General features: G+C 37.2%; 1 protein-coding gene across 1 annotated transcript in view; it reads left to right on the top strand.

Annotated features, from left to right (window-relative positions):
- THSD7A (thrombospondin type 1 domain containing 7A) overlaps positions 1-15,324 on the top strand; it is a 452,526-nt gene that overhangs the window by 391,761 nt on the left and 45,441 nt on the right. Inside the window, exon 14 of the mRNA XM_043462735.1 lies at positions 14,714-14,892. Coding sequence (XP_043318670.1) covers positions 14,714-14,892 — 179 coding nt within the window. The remainder of the gene's footprint in view (positions 1-14,713; positions 14,893-15,324) is intronic.

The following is a 15,324-nucleotide window of genomic DNA, read 5'->3' as shown; positions in this document are numbered from 1 at the left end:
ACCTCCTCTGGGGCTGATGCAGAGTCTGCTGAGTAGGCTTGACAATCCCCAGCAAGTCTGTGTACAGACAGTGGGGAGGAGTACAGAAGATACAAGTATAATTTGAGAATAAAGATTTGAGCTAGACAGACTTTTAAGAACTGAACTGGCAAGATTCGTGATGTGCCTAAGGTACATTCAGTGGCAGAGGAGAAAGATTGAAAGCCATAATTCATGAAAACTCAAGCATCTCTTCTTTATTCATCATTAAGTTGAGACTGGCCCACACAAACAAAACCAGAAAAAGGTGCATAGAGTTAGGAAACTTGTTTTCTAAAGAAAAAAAAAAAGCATATCAAAAAAGGAAACTAAGATACTGTGTTAATGAGTTGCCAAAAATTTGTAAAGAGTGGTTTTGACCAAAGTATGTAGTGAACTCTTTGGTTCTATGTCATAATATAGTCAGCTTTAAGCAATATTTCTTCATTCTTTTAATGTATCTGTATTTTATTATGGAATGAGATCAGTTTCCTGTGGGTCAGCCTGAATCACAGATGTCATTTGAGGATGTCACAGATGTCACAAAATATTTTTGTACCAATATTTGCCAACATTGGACAGTGGTCTTCCTCCCTTCATGGAGGTGACCTGAGAAAGATGAATTAAACTACTAGGAGAGAGGTACATGGTAGTTACCCACCAATCTTGCTGAAATAACTTCTGCTATTGGAACAGAACTCCTCCAGTTTTATTACATAGTTCAGAAGACAACATGAACTAATAGGATCATCTCACATATATAAACCATTATGGGGTATCATGGTGACACACTTGTGGAATCTCTTAAATCTGTCACCAAAATGAAGTTTCCAAAAACCCTGACTTTTTTTTTTACCTTATTTCATAATTACTGTTATATCAAAGTCTAGTGATAGGAGCCCCCATTATAAGACTCCATTATATTGAAGCTCTGGATATAAGAATTTTGCAGGTTAGTATATGTGTATTTCTAAATTTAAGACTATTATATGCATTTAGAATAATATTAAGTTTAGTATGCCTTGAAAAACTTCTGTAATTGCTTTTTTATTCTCTGTATCAAATAACATTTTTGTTGTTCGGTTGTTAAGTCAGTGTATCCAACTCTGCGACCCCATCAACTGCAGCACTCCAGGCTCCTCTGTCTTCTACTATCTCCCAGACTTTGCTCAAGTCCATTGAGTCAGTAATGCTATCTAACCATCTCATCCTGTGCCACCCTCTTCTCTTTTAGCCTTCAGTCTTTTCCAGTATCGCGGTGTTTTCCAAAGAGTGAGTTCTTTGCATCACGTGGGCAAAGTATTGGATCTTCAGCATTAGTTCGTCCAGTGAATATTCAGGACTGATTTCCTTTAGGATGGACTGCTTTGATCTTGTTCAAGGGACTCGCAAGAGTCTTCTCTAGCACCACTGTTCCAAAGCGTCAATTCTTTGGCACTCAGCCTTCTTTATGGTCCAACTCTAATAGCTGTACATGACTACTAGAAAAACCATAGTTTGACTATACAGATCTTTGTTGGCAAAGTGATGTCTCTGCTTTTGAGTATGCTGTCTAGGTTTGTTATAGCTTTCCCTCCAAAGAGCATGTGTCTTTTCATATCATGGCTACAATCACTGTCTGCAGTGATTTTGGAGCCCAAGAAAATAAAATCTATCACTGCTTCCACATTTTCCCCTTCTATTTGCCATGGAGTGATGGGACCAGATGCCATGATGTTAGTTTTTTGAATGTTGAGTTTCCAAACCAGCTTTTTCACTCTCCTCTCTTCACCCTCCTCAAGAGGCTCTTTAGTTCCTTTTCACTTTCTACCATTAGAGTGGTATCATCTGCATATCTGAGACTGTTGATATTTCTCCTGGCAATCTTGATTCCAGCTTGTGCTTCATCCAGGCCGGCATTTCACGTGATGTACTCTCCGTAGAAGGTAAAGAACATAGGTGCTATAAATAGCAGGGAAAATGTAAATGCACTTCCCATTCTGAGGTAATATGATGATAATGTAGAGGATCCATAGTTAGTCATTAAAATGTAAAATTGAAGGTCACTTTAAAAATGTTTCTCCTGACTTGTAGCATGTAAGTGTTTGCTCACATTTTAAAATGTTACTCGTAGTGAATCAGCAAGATAATCATTTGTTTTTAATATAGCCTGTAAACTTTCAGAATGACTCTCATCTGTTCTCTCTTTTACCCTGATTTGCTAATTAGATGCATGAGCACTTCAGTCAACCACTTAACAGTCAATCTTATTTTTAGACAAAAAAAGAAAAAAAAAAAAACTTTAAAAATATCTTGTGACTCTCGTGAAAATGTTTCAGTTCAGTTCAGTCACTCAGTCGTGTCCGACTCTTTGCGACCCCATGGACTGCAGCACGCCAGGCTTCCCTGACCATCACCAACTCCTGGAGCCTGCTCAAACTCATATTCATGGAGTCAGTGATGCCATCCAACCATCCCATCCTCTGTTGTCCCCTTCTCTTCCTGCCCTCAATCTTTCCCAGCATCAGGGTCTTTTCCAATGAGTCAGCTCTTCGCATCAGGTGGCCAAAGTATTGGAGTTTCAGCTTCAGCATCAGTCCTTCCAATGAATATTCAGGACTGACTTCCTTTAGGATTGACTGCTTTGACCTCCTTGCAGTTCAAGGGACCCTCAAGAGTCTTCTCCACAAAAATGTTTGATCCCTTGAAAAAAGTACAACTACAGAAAAAACTGAAATTGACCAAAAGCAGTAGACTTCCTGCCTTAGCACTGTCAATTTAAAGCGTGAAGAATTCAGTACTGTATTTTAAAAGAAAAGCACATCTAGGAAAAAGGTGGGTCCCTGGAAACACTGAACTTCATGGAAATTGTGAAAGGACCAAAGATAAAGTGAACTGTTCCAATTTAGTTCTTTGTGTCATTCAGTATCTCTCCTTTCTCATTAAATCTGATCTATGATGCATATCCAGTGGGATATTTTAGCGTTTACTAACAGTTTTACTCAAAGTGTGAGGAAATTGACTCTTGCCTGATTTCTTTGGAATTACTACTGATGTTCTGTCAATCCTGGTAGTGGAATGCTATCACTTTGGTACCCTATCCTAGGCGTTCTCTAAATTGCAGTTTCTATGACCCCTGCCTTTGCTCAGCCAAATCAGCTTTCCAGATGTATGGTGCAAATGGGGTTTTAAAGTGGCTTTCAAGAAAAGTCTCTTACAGCTTTCAGTTTAAACATAAAATTGATCCCCATGTGTGTGCAGTGCAAAGACAGTAATCCCCTGTCCTGTTCAATAGTAGCCTTATGGCATTTCTATTTAATCTGTGTTATCCATCTGTGGTTCATATTATCAGTTATTATACTGATAAAACAGTTTGACTGTCATCAGTTTAAGTATATTATTTTAGGTCATTTCCCATGTGGTTACCATTTTTTTTTAAACATCTGTAACTCAAGGCACAATTCTGTCTGGAATTTCTCATAGTGATAGACTCTGTACTGAAAAGCAATACCAATACTCCAAAAATCAGATCTTAAAGTATACCTGGGAGCCAAATAAATGTTCACCCCTCCTGATACATGGTGTTAAATATAGTTCCCACACAAATGTTAATATATGAATAGATTTTTGGCTATTATCTCTCCTAACCTCATAATACAAACTATGTATATTTACTTTTGCTATGAAATCTTGGACAGCGTCACTATTGGCAACAAACTGTAAATCACTCAAAAACCAAATTACACATTTTCTCCTCACTGCTAGAATCCTCTAAGACCTTGATTATTCTTGTTGTTCATCGCTAACTCGTGTCCAACTCTTTGCCCCCATGAACTGCAGCCCGCCAGGCTTCCCTGTCCTTCACTATCTCCCAGAGTTTGCATAAACTTATGTCCATTGATTCAGCGGTGCCATCCAACCATTTCATTCTCTGTTGCCTTCTTCTCCTCCTGCCCTCAGTATTTCCTAGCATCAGGGTCTGTTCCAAAGAACTTGATTGGTTTACTAGAAATTGATTGCCTATGCACATAGTACTAGGTACTTCTCCAGTTAATCACTCTTAAAATTTGCCAGAACAGGAGGTAGAATTTCTGGAATTATGATATCATTTAACCTCAATATTTTAAATAATCATAGAGGTAACCTAGCTTATGCAAGGTATATGTATTCAAGATTTTTGTTGAAATGTGACAGATTTTATTATGCTGTCCCTCAACCCTACCCAGATTGCCCAAAACCCCTTTTTCTGCTCAACATTTTGTATTTCAAAAACATGTATCACTCTATAACATTCCATGTAATTTATTTATTATATTTTTATCTATGTTGTATCTCCTGTACAAAAACATGGATTGATGAAGTTATCTTTGATTACTCTATTCACTCACGTATCCCAAGCACTAGAACAGTAGGTGCTCAGTAAGTATTTGTAGAATGAATGAATGAGTAAAGAGTTGGAGAGAATTTTTGTAGCTGTGTTTGATCCGCAATCAGGCTTGGACACTTTTTTCAAATAGTGTCCTTCCCTCTGTCACAGTTCTGGGATATAATCAAACAGATCACTGAGAACAACTGAGATCTTTGGAATAAAACATATGCATGCCACAAACTTTCTATATGCTACTCATCAAGTATGTATGCTTCTCTCTGCCTACTAAATTGTATGTAGGTTCAGAATTGCCTGATTTGTACAACACCAGGTTTGGACAACAGCTTATCTCTTGGTTTATATTAGTAACTGTGACAACTTGCTTTTTCCCAGCCTGTGTTTGCAACTTTAATTGGGAATATTGAATTTTTATTTAATTCTCTTTGTGTCCACTCAACTTCCCTTGAGAAAATAAGGAATAACATTTCTATTAGATTTATCTCAAAACAATACTTTCAAGGTGAATGGAATAAATTGAAAAAGTGCCAGATGCTCAAGTCTTGAGCTCTTTGAATTATGTAATTTCTTCCAGACACTTCTCTTCAATCTTTACTCTCAGCATATTTGTCTTTGATGTTCCTTATATCGAGTTTAAGCCACAGTGCACCCTCAACAGGTATTCTAAAATTGAACTCATTTTTATTTGTGATGTTTTATCATCTGTTAATGTCAAATAAGCAGAAAAGCCTAGCTTTTCTGAGCCCACACTATTATGTATACATAGGTCTCCTATCACATAAAAGTAATTTTATATATTGCTGTTGATACCTATCAAATACTTACCAACTTGGACAGACTCTGGGAAACTTGAGAATCAGCTTTTAGGTTAAGTTGCATGCACAGTCAGTTGCCTCATTCATGTCTGACTCTTTGTGACCCCATAGACTGTAGCCTACCAGGCTCCACTGTCCATGGCTAAATTACTTGTTATCAAATGTTTTCCTAAAGGGCCAAAAGCAAATATTTCAGGCTCTGCAGGCCAAAAGGTATCTGTAACCACTAGCCAATTCTGCGGTTATAGCATGAAAACAGCCAGAGACAATATGTGAGTGAATTGCACAGTTATGTTCCAATAAAACTTCATTTACAAACATAGGCTGTCAACCTAGGCTATCATTTGCCAACTGGGATTTGAACCTTTCTTACTCAGACCAGCAGCATAGACATTCCAGAAAAGCCACTGGAAATTCAGCCCACATTGCAGAGCAGCTGAATCAGAATCTGCATTCTGACAAGATGGTGGGGAGGTGGGGGTGTGCAGAGGGTGTCAAAATAATCAACACCTAATGGGTGATAGTTCACTTGCTTACCAGTTGTGGGGAGGAGCACAAACATTAGGAAGTTTTTAAAATTTGTAAATATGCATCTTTATAAAGTGAATACCTGTTTTGGTATGATTTTGAAAAGAGAATGAGTTCTGTAGGATCTTCTGTGAAAGGATATTGGCAAGTTAATGGTTGCCCTGAGGGAGAGGAAGGTCTTTTTTGGCTCAGATAGGGAAATAGGAGAGAGCTGTGTGTTTATTTACTGCTCTGTTCATAAACAGAGAACGGTATTGTATTAAAGTGTTGTGTGTGCTTTTGACTTTGTGCACTCAGTAGTCACAATCCAGTGACTAAATTCCAGGACTTTGTACTGCCTTTTGACCATCATGCTGTACTACTTGTTCCAGGTCACATTACACTCTTAATTATTTCAGTCTTTTAACTACAGTCGCTATTGAATTGTTCAGCATAGTTTGTCTAATGCCTCAGTAGTATAAGATTAATTTCCCTTTAACATTAATTCTAAAATATTATGATTTGTATTGATTCTTTCATGCTTTCTCTCTTTGCCTAGCATGTTTATGAATGGTATTACAGAGAACCTTCTGGACAGTAATGAAGCTTTAGCTTTAGCGGTTAGTCTTGGAAGCATCAGTGGGGTCCAAAGTATACCCATTAAAATTTGATATTTTGCAAAACCCTTTCTGGCACCCACAGTCATTCTTACAGGTTGCTTCATCGGGGGTTTGTACTGCAATACTAATTATTTTAATAAAAAGAAAGCTCTGCAAACTTTACAAGTGAAACAAAAGCTTTTTAGTAAGATGTTCTCATTTCATAATGATAGCTTACCCTTATGGCAACACTTAATATTATTGCATAATAACCTAAATGATCTACATCTTTATTTCACCAGTTGCCCGCAGTTATGATGTGGAATATTTGAAAACAGGTATCATGTTTGAATGATCGTCCCTCAATGTTGTAAGGAACTGTAAACGCTGGATGCTGCCTTATCAGTCAGAAATTCTTGTATACATGCCACAAAGTGTGGGGTCTTTTTCCTATTAGGATTTATGGGAACAAAAAAAAGACCATCAACAAAACTTAGAAAAGGAATGCATCCTAAGTGTATTTCTTGTACAAGTGCCCAACTGAAATTTTTTAAAATTCAGAGAGTACTTAATTTACAAGTAAATTTTAGATCTAGAATATATACTTTTAAGACATTGTGGAGTTCAGAGTACATCTGATAAAATTAATTATGGATATGAAGAAAGTAGATTCTGAAATAACCTACATGACTACTGAACCATAATATACCTGGAATGTTTTCCTTTTTGTAATGAAATTCTATAGAAGATGATATGTTTAATGTTAAAGGTTAATTAGAAACAAAATGGAGTGAGAAATTATTCCTTATTGTAGTAGATGCCTGTATTTGAGAAAGAGCATGTTTCATTAAAGCAGGAAAAAAGGCAATATAGAGAGTTTTTTAAATGAGCTGAAATGGAGTGCTGATTTCTCTAAGAAACTTTTTCAGTTGGTAGTATTTTTCTGATGTCTTAATTCATTTTAGAATTTAAACCTTTCATTTGATAATACAGATAAAGCTAGCGTTGGTTTTACAGTCATCTTTCACAATTGAGATCTTTTTCCCTTCAAATGTAAAAAGACAGGCAGAGAATGAGAAAGACTTTTCCTGAGATAGAAGATGCAAGTTTCAAGAATCAGGGAAATAAAGAAAGGGCTACTGTGGATATGTGGGTACAAAAAGAAACCAGGTACCTAGGGTGGACTGTAAATAAAGTGTGGATGCCAGCATTCTTTTCTAACAGGCGCCCTGAAGGAGGACCATAGAGGTTGAGGGTGACTTTCCTTGGCAGTTTTCCTGCAGCCACCATTCACGCTGTATGAGATGGGAATACTTCTGGTGTTATCACTAAGTTCTGTGTGCTCCACGTCACAGAGACCTCAGCCTAGTAGTACTTACTTATAAGCTTTTAAACTGGGCTCCATGGAGCCCCTCAGGCCAGGCTGTCAAATATAGCCTCCAGGATACCCCGTACACTTACTGCGCTTTCTACTATTTTAGGAACAAAGTATTTCACTGCTTAAAATAAAATTTAACTACCAAGGACAGTTCATTATTTGCAGCAGCAGCAGAGAAAAATCTATTTATCTTTGCCTTTATCAACAATATCTGCTATTATGTTTTATTCCACATCCTTTCTTTTGGGCTCAGACCCCTCCCCCTCCCCATTGCCTTAGAGGAAAGATAGCACTGAGCGAGTGAGTGGAAGTCGCTCGGTCGTGTCCGACTCTTTGCGACGACCCCATAGTCTATACAGCCCGTGGAATTCTCCAGGCCAGAATACTGGAGTGGGTAGCCTTTCCCTTCTCCAGGGGATCTTCCCAGCCCAGGAATCAAACCCGGGTCTCCCGCAGAGCAGGCTGATTCTTTACCAGCTGAGCCACAAGGGAAGCCCTAAGATAACTAACTTCAGTGAAACGATTAGGTGTGATAATCGTGCTGATAACGATGATAATTTGATTGATACAACCACAAAGTTGTTCATTACTCCTGTTGTGTTATGTTGTTCTTGAGGTTGTTGTAGTTGTTTAGTCACTAAGTCTTGTCCGACTATTTTGCTACCCCAGGGACTATAGCCTTCCAGGCTCCTCTGTCTGTGGGATTTTCCAGGCAAGAGTACTGGAGTGGGTTGCCAGTTCCTCCTCCAGGGAATCTTCCCGACCCAGGAATGGAACCTGTGTCTCCTGCATTGCAGGCAGCTTCTTTACCGCTGAGCCAGCAGGGAAGCCTATTGTATTATAAGGTTTCATAATTCATAGAGATACTAACTGACCCTCATATAGAATCCTGTTATATTAATGCCCTGCAAGTCCAAAGTAACTGTAATACCCATTAGTTGAATATAGTCTAATACCCTTTAGTTGAGTGTGGTCTCATTTCAGGACTCCCCCTATGGCTCGAGGGTAAAGAATCCGTCTGCAATGCAGGAGATACAGGAAACTAAAGTTCGATCCCTGGTCTTTTTCTACTTCAAAGTACCATCAAAATGATTATATAGTGAGCAAGGCTTATGCATAAGAATTTTTTTTGTAAATGCATGAAGAATTAGACATAAACCACATGGTTTATATTAGACATAAACCATATCGATGGGCTCAAAAAGTAACCTGAGAGCACGCCAACATATTTGTGGGCATTTTAAAGTTAAATTTAAAAGGAAAACCTTCACTTGCATTTACTCTCCAATGTTTAGCCATTTTTTCATAGTTACATTGAAAGCCAGCTTATCCCTGTAGGAAATTGTAGCTAATCTGCATAAACACAAAATGGTCATTTAAAATAGTCATTAAAAAAATATTCAAGAAGTTTATCTGCATAACAGTTTCCTCTCTCTTTGCCATATGTTTAACCTTTACTTCTTTAAAACTTTAAAGTATAAACTAAGAAGAAATTTTCTTAAGTTTAGGGGTTTTGTTTTTGTTAGCTTTTGCATTTTTCCCTTATCTAGAAATGGACATAAAAAGGTCTAATTAAACATTAAAACTCTGTACAGCTCAAAACATGAATCCAGTTTTAATGCATTATAATTGCAACCTATTGGAATGATCTGTTTCTCACTGGTCCAGGGAGATGCTGTAGGAAAAAGTTAAGAAGCATATAATGCAGTGTCTGAGTCATTCTCCTAGAGATTCACTGTTCATGTTAGCAAACATACAATACACAACAAAGAGAAAGCCCAGGGTAAAAAGACCTGTTTAACCTAGTTTAATGCAACAATTTTCCAACTTGCTTGACCATTTTATAAAAATCATGTTAACATTTATTAGGATCTTCCCAACCCAGGAATCAAACCCAGGTCTCCCACATTGCAGGCAGATTCTTTACTGTCTGAGCCACCAGGGAAGCTGAGAATCCAACAAACTAGTGTTTAAAGATCATCCTTTGGAAATACTTCGTGTCATTGTGTGATTCTTATTGACTAAAAGAACAGTGCCCTGCCTTGGATCCAGTTCAAAATAAATCACTCTGCTGTTTCAAAGTTAATTTATTTCCTATTACTTCATAATCTGAACACTCTGTCAAATATGTTTATATTGCTGACAAAGCCCTATTTCCAAAATGGGTTCTTAGAACATTTTTTCCAATTTTTAATACAATATTAGTTAAAATTGTAAATGTTAGATTTGAGGAGAAAAAGTCCATAAATGCCTTCATGTATCTAATTATTCTCAAAGTTTTTATTTTGGTTGAATAAGTAAACTTTGGATATGGGCTCTTACATAAATAAGTTTATTTCCTTTTTAAATAAAATATATACATCTGAAAGTAGAATTCATTTCTGACACTGACTACCTGGACTTGGGCTAAACTTCACAGGCTAAGGGTTCAGTCCTCTACAAGACTGCTCTCGCTTCAGACATGAGCTGTGCGTGTTCAGGGCTCCCGGGTGAGCCTCACTTCTGACCAACTGGCCACAGATTTAGGGGTTCCCACTACTCGCTCAGGTTCAATGATTTGCTGGGATGATTCAGAGAACTCAGAAAGCATCATACTTAGAGTTTTATTATAGCAAAAGGATGAAAATCAGAAACAGTCAATAGAAGGGATACATAGATGAAGGCTGGGAGGGTCCCAAACACGGGGCATCCGTGCTGTCGTCTCATGGAACCAGGAGACATCACCATCTTGGCCCATGGATGTCCTTTGCCAGCCTGAGCTTTTGTATCCAGAGTTTTCTAGTGGGGAAGGAGTTGTTATGTAGGCATTATTAGTTGAATCACTGACCACACAGTTAAACTCAATCTCCTCTCCCAATAGGCTGGGAGGATATCAAGAGGCTGAAAGTCCCAAGCTTTTTAAATACATGGTTGGTCTTCATGGTACAGTCATCCCCCTTCCTTAAACATCTTCTAATAAACTCACATGTAGTCTAAGAGGCCCACCATGAATAACAAAGATACTCCTGTCACTCAGGAAATTTCAGAGCTTAGAAGCTGTCTGCCAGGAATCAGAGAAACAGAACAGCCAAAGTCTTCATTATACAGCAGTGTTTTAGAGTTTGCTATTAGAAATGGCCTTGATCATGAACTACATAGGTACACTGCCTGAATCTGAATGCTCCTAGTCACTGGGTAAGCTATCAGTATTGGAAGAGCAACAGCTACAAAATCTGACAGCAATTAAAACTGATGTTGAAATTTTCTGAGAAAGTCTATAAGTACCTAGCAGATATGAAGAGATATGTCTTCACATGTATAGGAAACAAAAATATAAAAATAAAATAACTGTTTATTGCAGTTATATGAACTTACCCGAATACTTCATCATGAACATTTTAGTTGCCCAGGGTTGATTCATAACCTTTCAAACACTGAATATAAGAATTTTATAGGTAGAAGAGTTGATTATAGGAGTTTGGATATATACATGGTACTTTAGTTTCCCCAGCTTTTCAAGTTATTAGTTCTTAATATATAATTACAAAAGTATATTCTATTCATTTTGAAACTACTTTTCAGTGACCTTTTTCCAGTATTTTCAAATCCATAAGGACCATTGTAGCTAAATGTCCTCATTTGCAATTGCAGTCATGTGCATATAACACACATTTAAGCAGGATAGATTTTTCGGGTCACTTTTGAGATTAATCCAGATGTTTCCAATGGAGTGCCAGCCGTGCTCACTCACACAGCTGTAAATCAGAACCAACCAATATGTTCCACGTGCTTTCAAAATGAATTCTTTATCAGCAGTACACCTTTCAACAGCACAATATCATAATTGGGAAAGTTGTTGAAAGTTATTTTATCTGCACATTCATAATTCAAATGAATGAGGTGACAGGGTGTATCTCAAAGGTCCTCTGGTTGCCACTCAAAGCCTGATAATTTTGTATTCATTTCAACCTGAAAGCAGCCTTCAGAACAGATATAGATACAAAAACTACAATCAAATTCAGGAGTTTGATTTTTTCATGTGTCATATTCTGTGTTTGAGCTACCAAGTTTTAACACCCTCATTGTGAAGTCATTTATTTTATTCCAGCATTCTCGGGAACCATAAATTGCTTCAAGATGCCAGCAGTTTATTTAGCCTTAAAACGCTTCAGATGTTTCTGTCTTTCTATCCCCCATGATCGTTTGGCGTTAATTGCCCTCAAAAATGATCCTAGTGGAGAAGGCAGGGGAATGCTTATCTGGCAGTTCACTAGTAGCATTAAGGATTTTAATTGTACGAGATAAACATGACAGGCAATTATTGAATGTTGTTACACATTAGAAAATTAAAATGGAATGCTAAGCATTATACTCTTTTGCAGTTGTGTCTTTATCTCAGTGCCTAATTTGTATCTTTCAGCAATTTAATAGATTGAGTTTTATCGGAGAGACATTCTCTGGAATACTCTCTTGGAAGATCAAACATAAAAATTTTATATCTGCTTACTTAATAATACAATGTGAATGAAACTGAATTCAGACATGACATATTTCACCAATGCCATTGTACTTCAGCAGATAAAATGGAAAGAATTTCCATTTATCTGTTACTCTGAAGTAGTAACATGAAAAATCATGTGAGTCTACTGTCAGTTATAATTACTGAATGACAAAAGGTTAGAGGTTTGTTTTTGCAGTTATTTTGATGTTTTGCAAGCCAGGAAAGGTGGCGCTAGTGGTAAAGAATCTGCTTGCCAGTGCAGACGACATAAGAGACACGGGTTTGATCCCTGGGTCAGGATGATCCCCTGGAGGAGGGCATGGCAACCCACCCCAGTATTCTTGCCTGGAGAATCCCATGGACAGAGAATCCTGGCAGGCTGCAGTTCATAGGGTTGCAAAAAGTTAGATACAGCTTAGCACACACACATACACAAGGTAGGAAATGCAATTCTAGAAATATTTCAATAATTTATTATGTATGAAATACTAGTGTTCTTTTACTAAAGCAGTTTTGATAATACTTGGAAATAGTTGGCTTTTTGTTAAGTAATTGTCTTTTATAAACATTAAATAATTTGGTTACTGATGACATGGATTTGTAAGTGACTAGACATTTTTTGCTTGACTCAAAATGAATTATATACCTAAATATAAGAACTAAAACTATAAAACTCTTGGGAAAAAATGGGTGTTTTTGACCTTTATGACCTTGGATTAGATAATGGTTTCCAGATAGGACATCAAAGCACAGAAATAAAAATAAAAGTAGATAAACTGGACTTCATTACCATTTACACTTTTGTTCTTCAAAGGACACTAAAATAAAAGAGACATAATAAATGAGTTTTGACAAATGTATAAAGTGGAACACTCATATCCTGCTAGTGGTATTGTAAAATGGTACAGTCACTTTGGAAAACAGTTTGGCATTTCAGTAAAAAGTTAAAGAGTTATCATATGATCAAGTAATTCCGTTCCTAGATACATACCCAAGAGAATTGAAAACTCACGTGTACAGAAGCTTGTACACAAATATTCACAGCATTATTTGTAATGTACAAAGCATGGAAACAAGTAAAATGTCCATCAACTGATGAAAGGATTAAAAAATATATGTCCATACAATGGAATACTGTTTAGTTATAAAAAGCAATGAGGTACTAACAAATGTCCCAACATAAAAGAATCCTGAAAACATTGTATTAAGTAAAAGAAGCCCATCATAAAGCATAATGTTTGATTTCATTTTATAAAATGTTCAGAATAGGTGAATTCTTAAGAGATACGGTCTAGATTAGTGGTTGCTAGAGTACGGTAGGGGAAAATGGGAAATGGCTGCTAATAGGTATAGCAGTGGTAATGAAAATCTTCTGAAAGCAGATAGTGGTGATGGTTGCATAACACAGACTATATTAAAGACCAAAACATGAGCTGACTTTTATGATATATAAATTATGTCTCAATTAAGTTTTTAAAAGTCTACCTAGAGTTCTTAATAGAAACTTTTTACATTGTAGTCATTTTCAAAATGGAATCTTTGGCATTGATGTCAAATGACAAGAGCAGAGTGTTCTCTTGTTTCTGGAACGTTCTCACAGGCAGAGTGTGACAGAGGATAACATTTGACTCTTGACCAGGGGAATTTTGCTGTTTCCATTTACTTGTCTTGAGAAAAATAGGGATAAATTGATAACTGTGAAGTGCCAAGTTGGTACTGGGGGAGTGGTTAAGGAAAATGCTCCCATTTCTCAGGACAAATCTGCAGACTCTTAAATTAATTGACTGTGTGATTTGATGGAATGAGTGCTAGACTAGACTAGATCCTAGCCTCATCTCTGACTGCGTGACCTTGCCCTGTCATTTCTCTCTCTGTATTTTTATCTTATCTGTCCAGTAAAGCATCAGTACGTGCCCACTACATGTATGCTATTTTCAAGAGAATCAATTGAATACAGTATGTGAAGGCGCTCTGAAATTGACAGCACTATAATAATATGAGGCATTATTTATTTAACATCCTTCATTTTTCTTCATCAGACTTGATTTTCAATGAAAGCGAAACATAAGGTGCTAAGTTAAGTGGTTCCTTTTGAATATTGATTGAGAGGGTCTGGCTTTCTTCTTGAGGAAGAATGTTGCATGGACTGAGACACTTGAACTTATGTGACATTAGCAGATAGGATTTTATAGAAAACTGTTATACTTTTTTTTAATGTATTATTCTGGCAGCATGAGAATGACATGGCAGCAGACAGGTTACTGTCAATTAAACACGAGCTGTCAGAAAGTCAGAAATGTTGAAATATGGCGAGCATGAATCCTGAGCAGATCACATGGCAGCTGCTCAGCTGTTATTTTAACAGAGTCGCTGTCTTATCGGTCGTTTTCCTGCAGGATTTAATTTGAGTCCCTAATGACAGAGACACCGCTATATTTGCATGTTGCTGGCAAGTCAAACTTGGACCTTCTAAATGGGCTGGAATGGTGGGTGGTAATAGCCGAGTGACATGTGGAGGAGACAGCTCTTGTCTCATTTTTGTCCGCACAGGTTACATTGAAGAGGCCTGCATCATCCCCTGCCCCTCAGACTGCAAGCTCAGTGAGTGGTCCAATTGGTCGCGCTGCAGCAAGTCCTGTGGGAGCGGCGTGAAGGTTCGGTCTAAATGGCTGCGTGAAAAACCCTATAATGGAGGCAGGCCATGCCCCAAACTGGATCATGTCAACCAGGTATTTTCTGCTCTTGGGAATATTGTAAAATACTTCTTAGATGCACATTGAGCTCTCTTTTTTTTTTTACCCAAAATAGAGAATAAATAATAACCCCTGAATAAGATATTTGACCCACTTTATCTTTACCATGCCTGAGTAAATTATTAAAATTACAAGTCAGATGGATGATCTCTGTATTTGCAAGAGATTTAATATACTGTATGTGTATATATGTGCATATTAATATAATTCAATGGAAATAAATGAAATCTACCTTTGAAATACTGTCAAGGTATTTAATCTGTTGTTATACAGTAATTTGAGTGTTGAGAGCAAGATTGTCTTATCTGGTAAATCCATTAGACTCAGAAAAAAAATCTCAATTGCCAACCATACAAATTAAAATCAAGGAAAGTATGTATGGTGTGGGTCAAAAATTGGGGAATATAT

Source organism: Cervus canadensis, chromosome 3 (genome assembly GCF_019320065.1).
Source record: "Cervus canadensis isolate Bull #8, Minnesota chromosome 3, ASM1932006v1, whole genome shotgun sequence".
NCBI lineage: Eukaryota > Metazoa > Chordata > Mammalia > Artiodactyla > Cervidae > Cervus > Cervus canadensis.
This window is presented reverse-complemented; position numbering and strand designations above follow the sequence as displayed.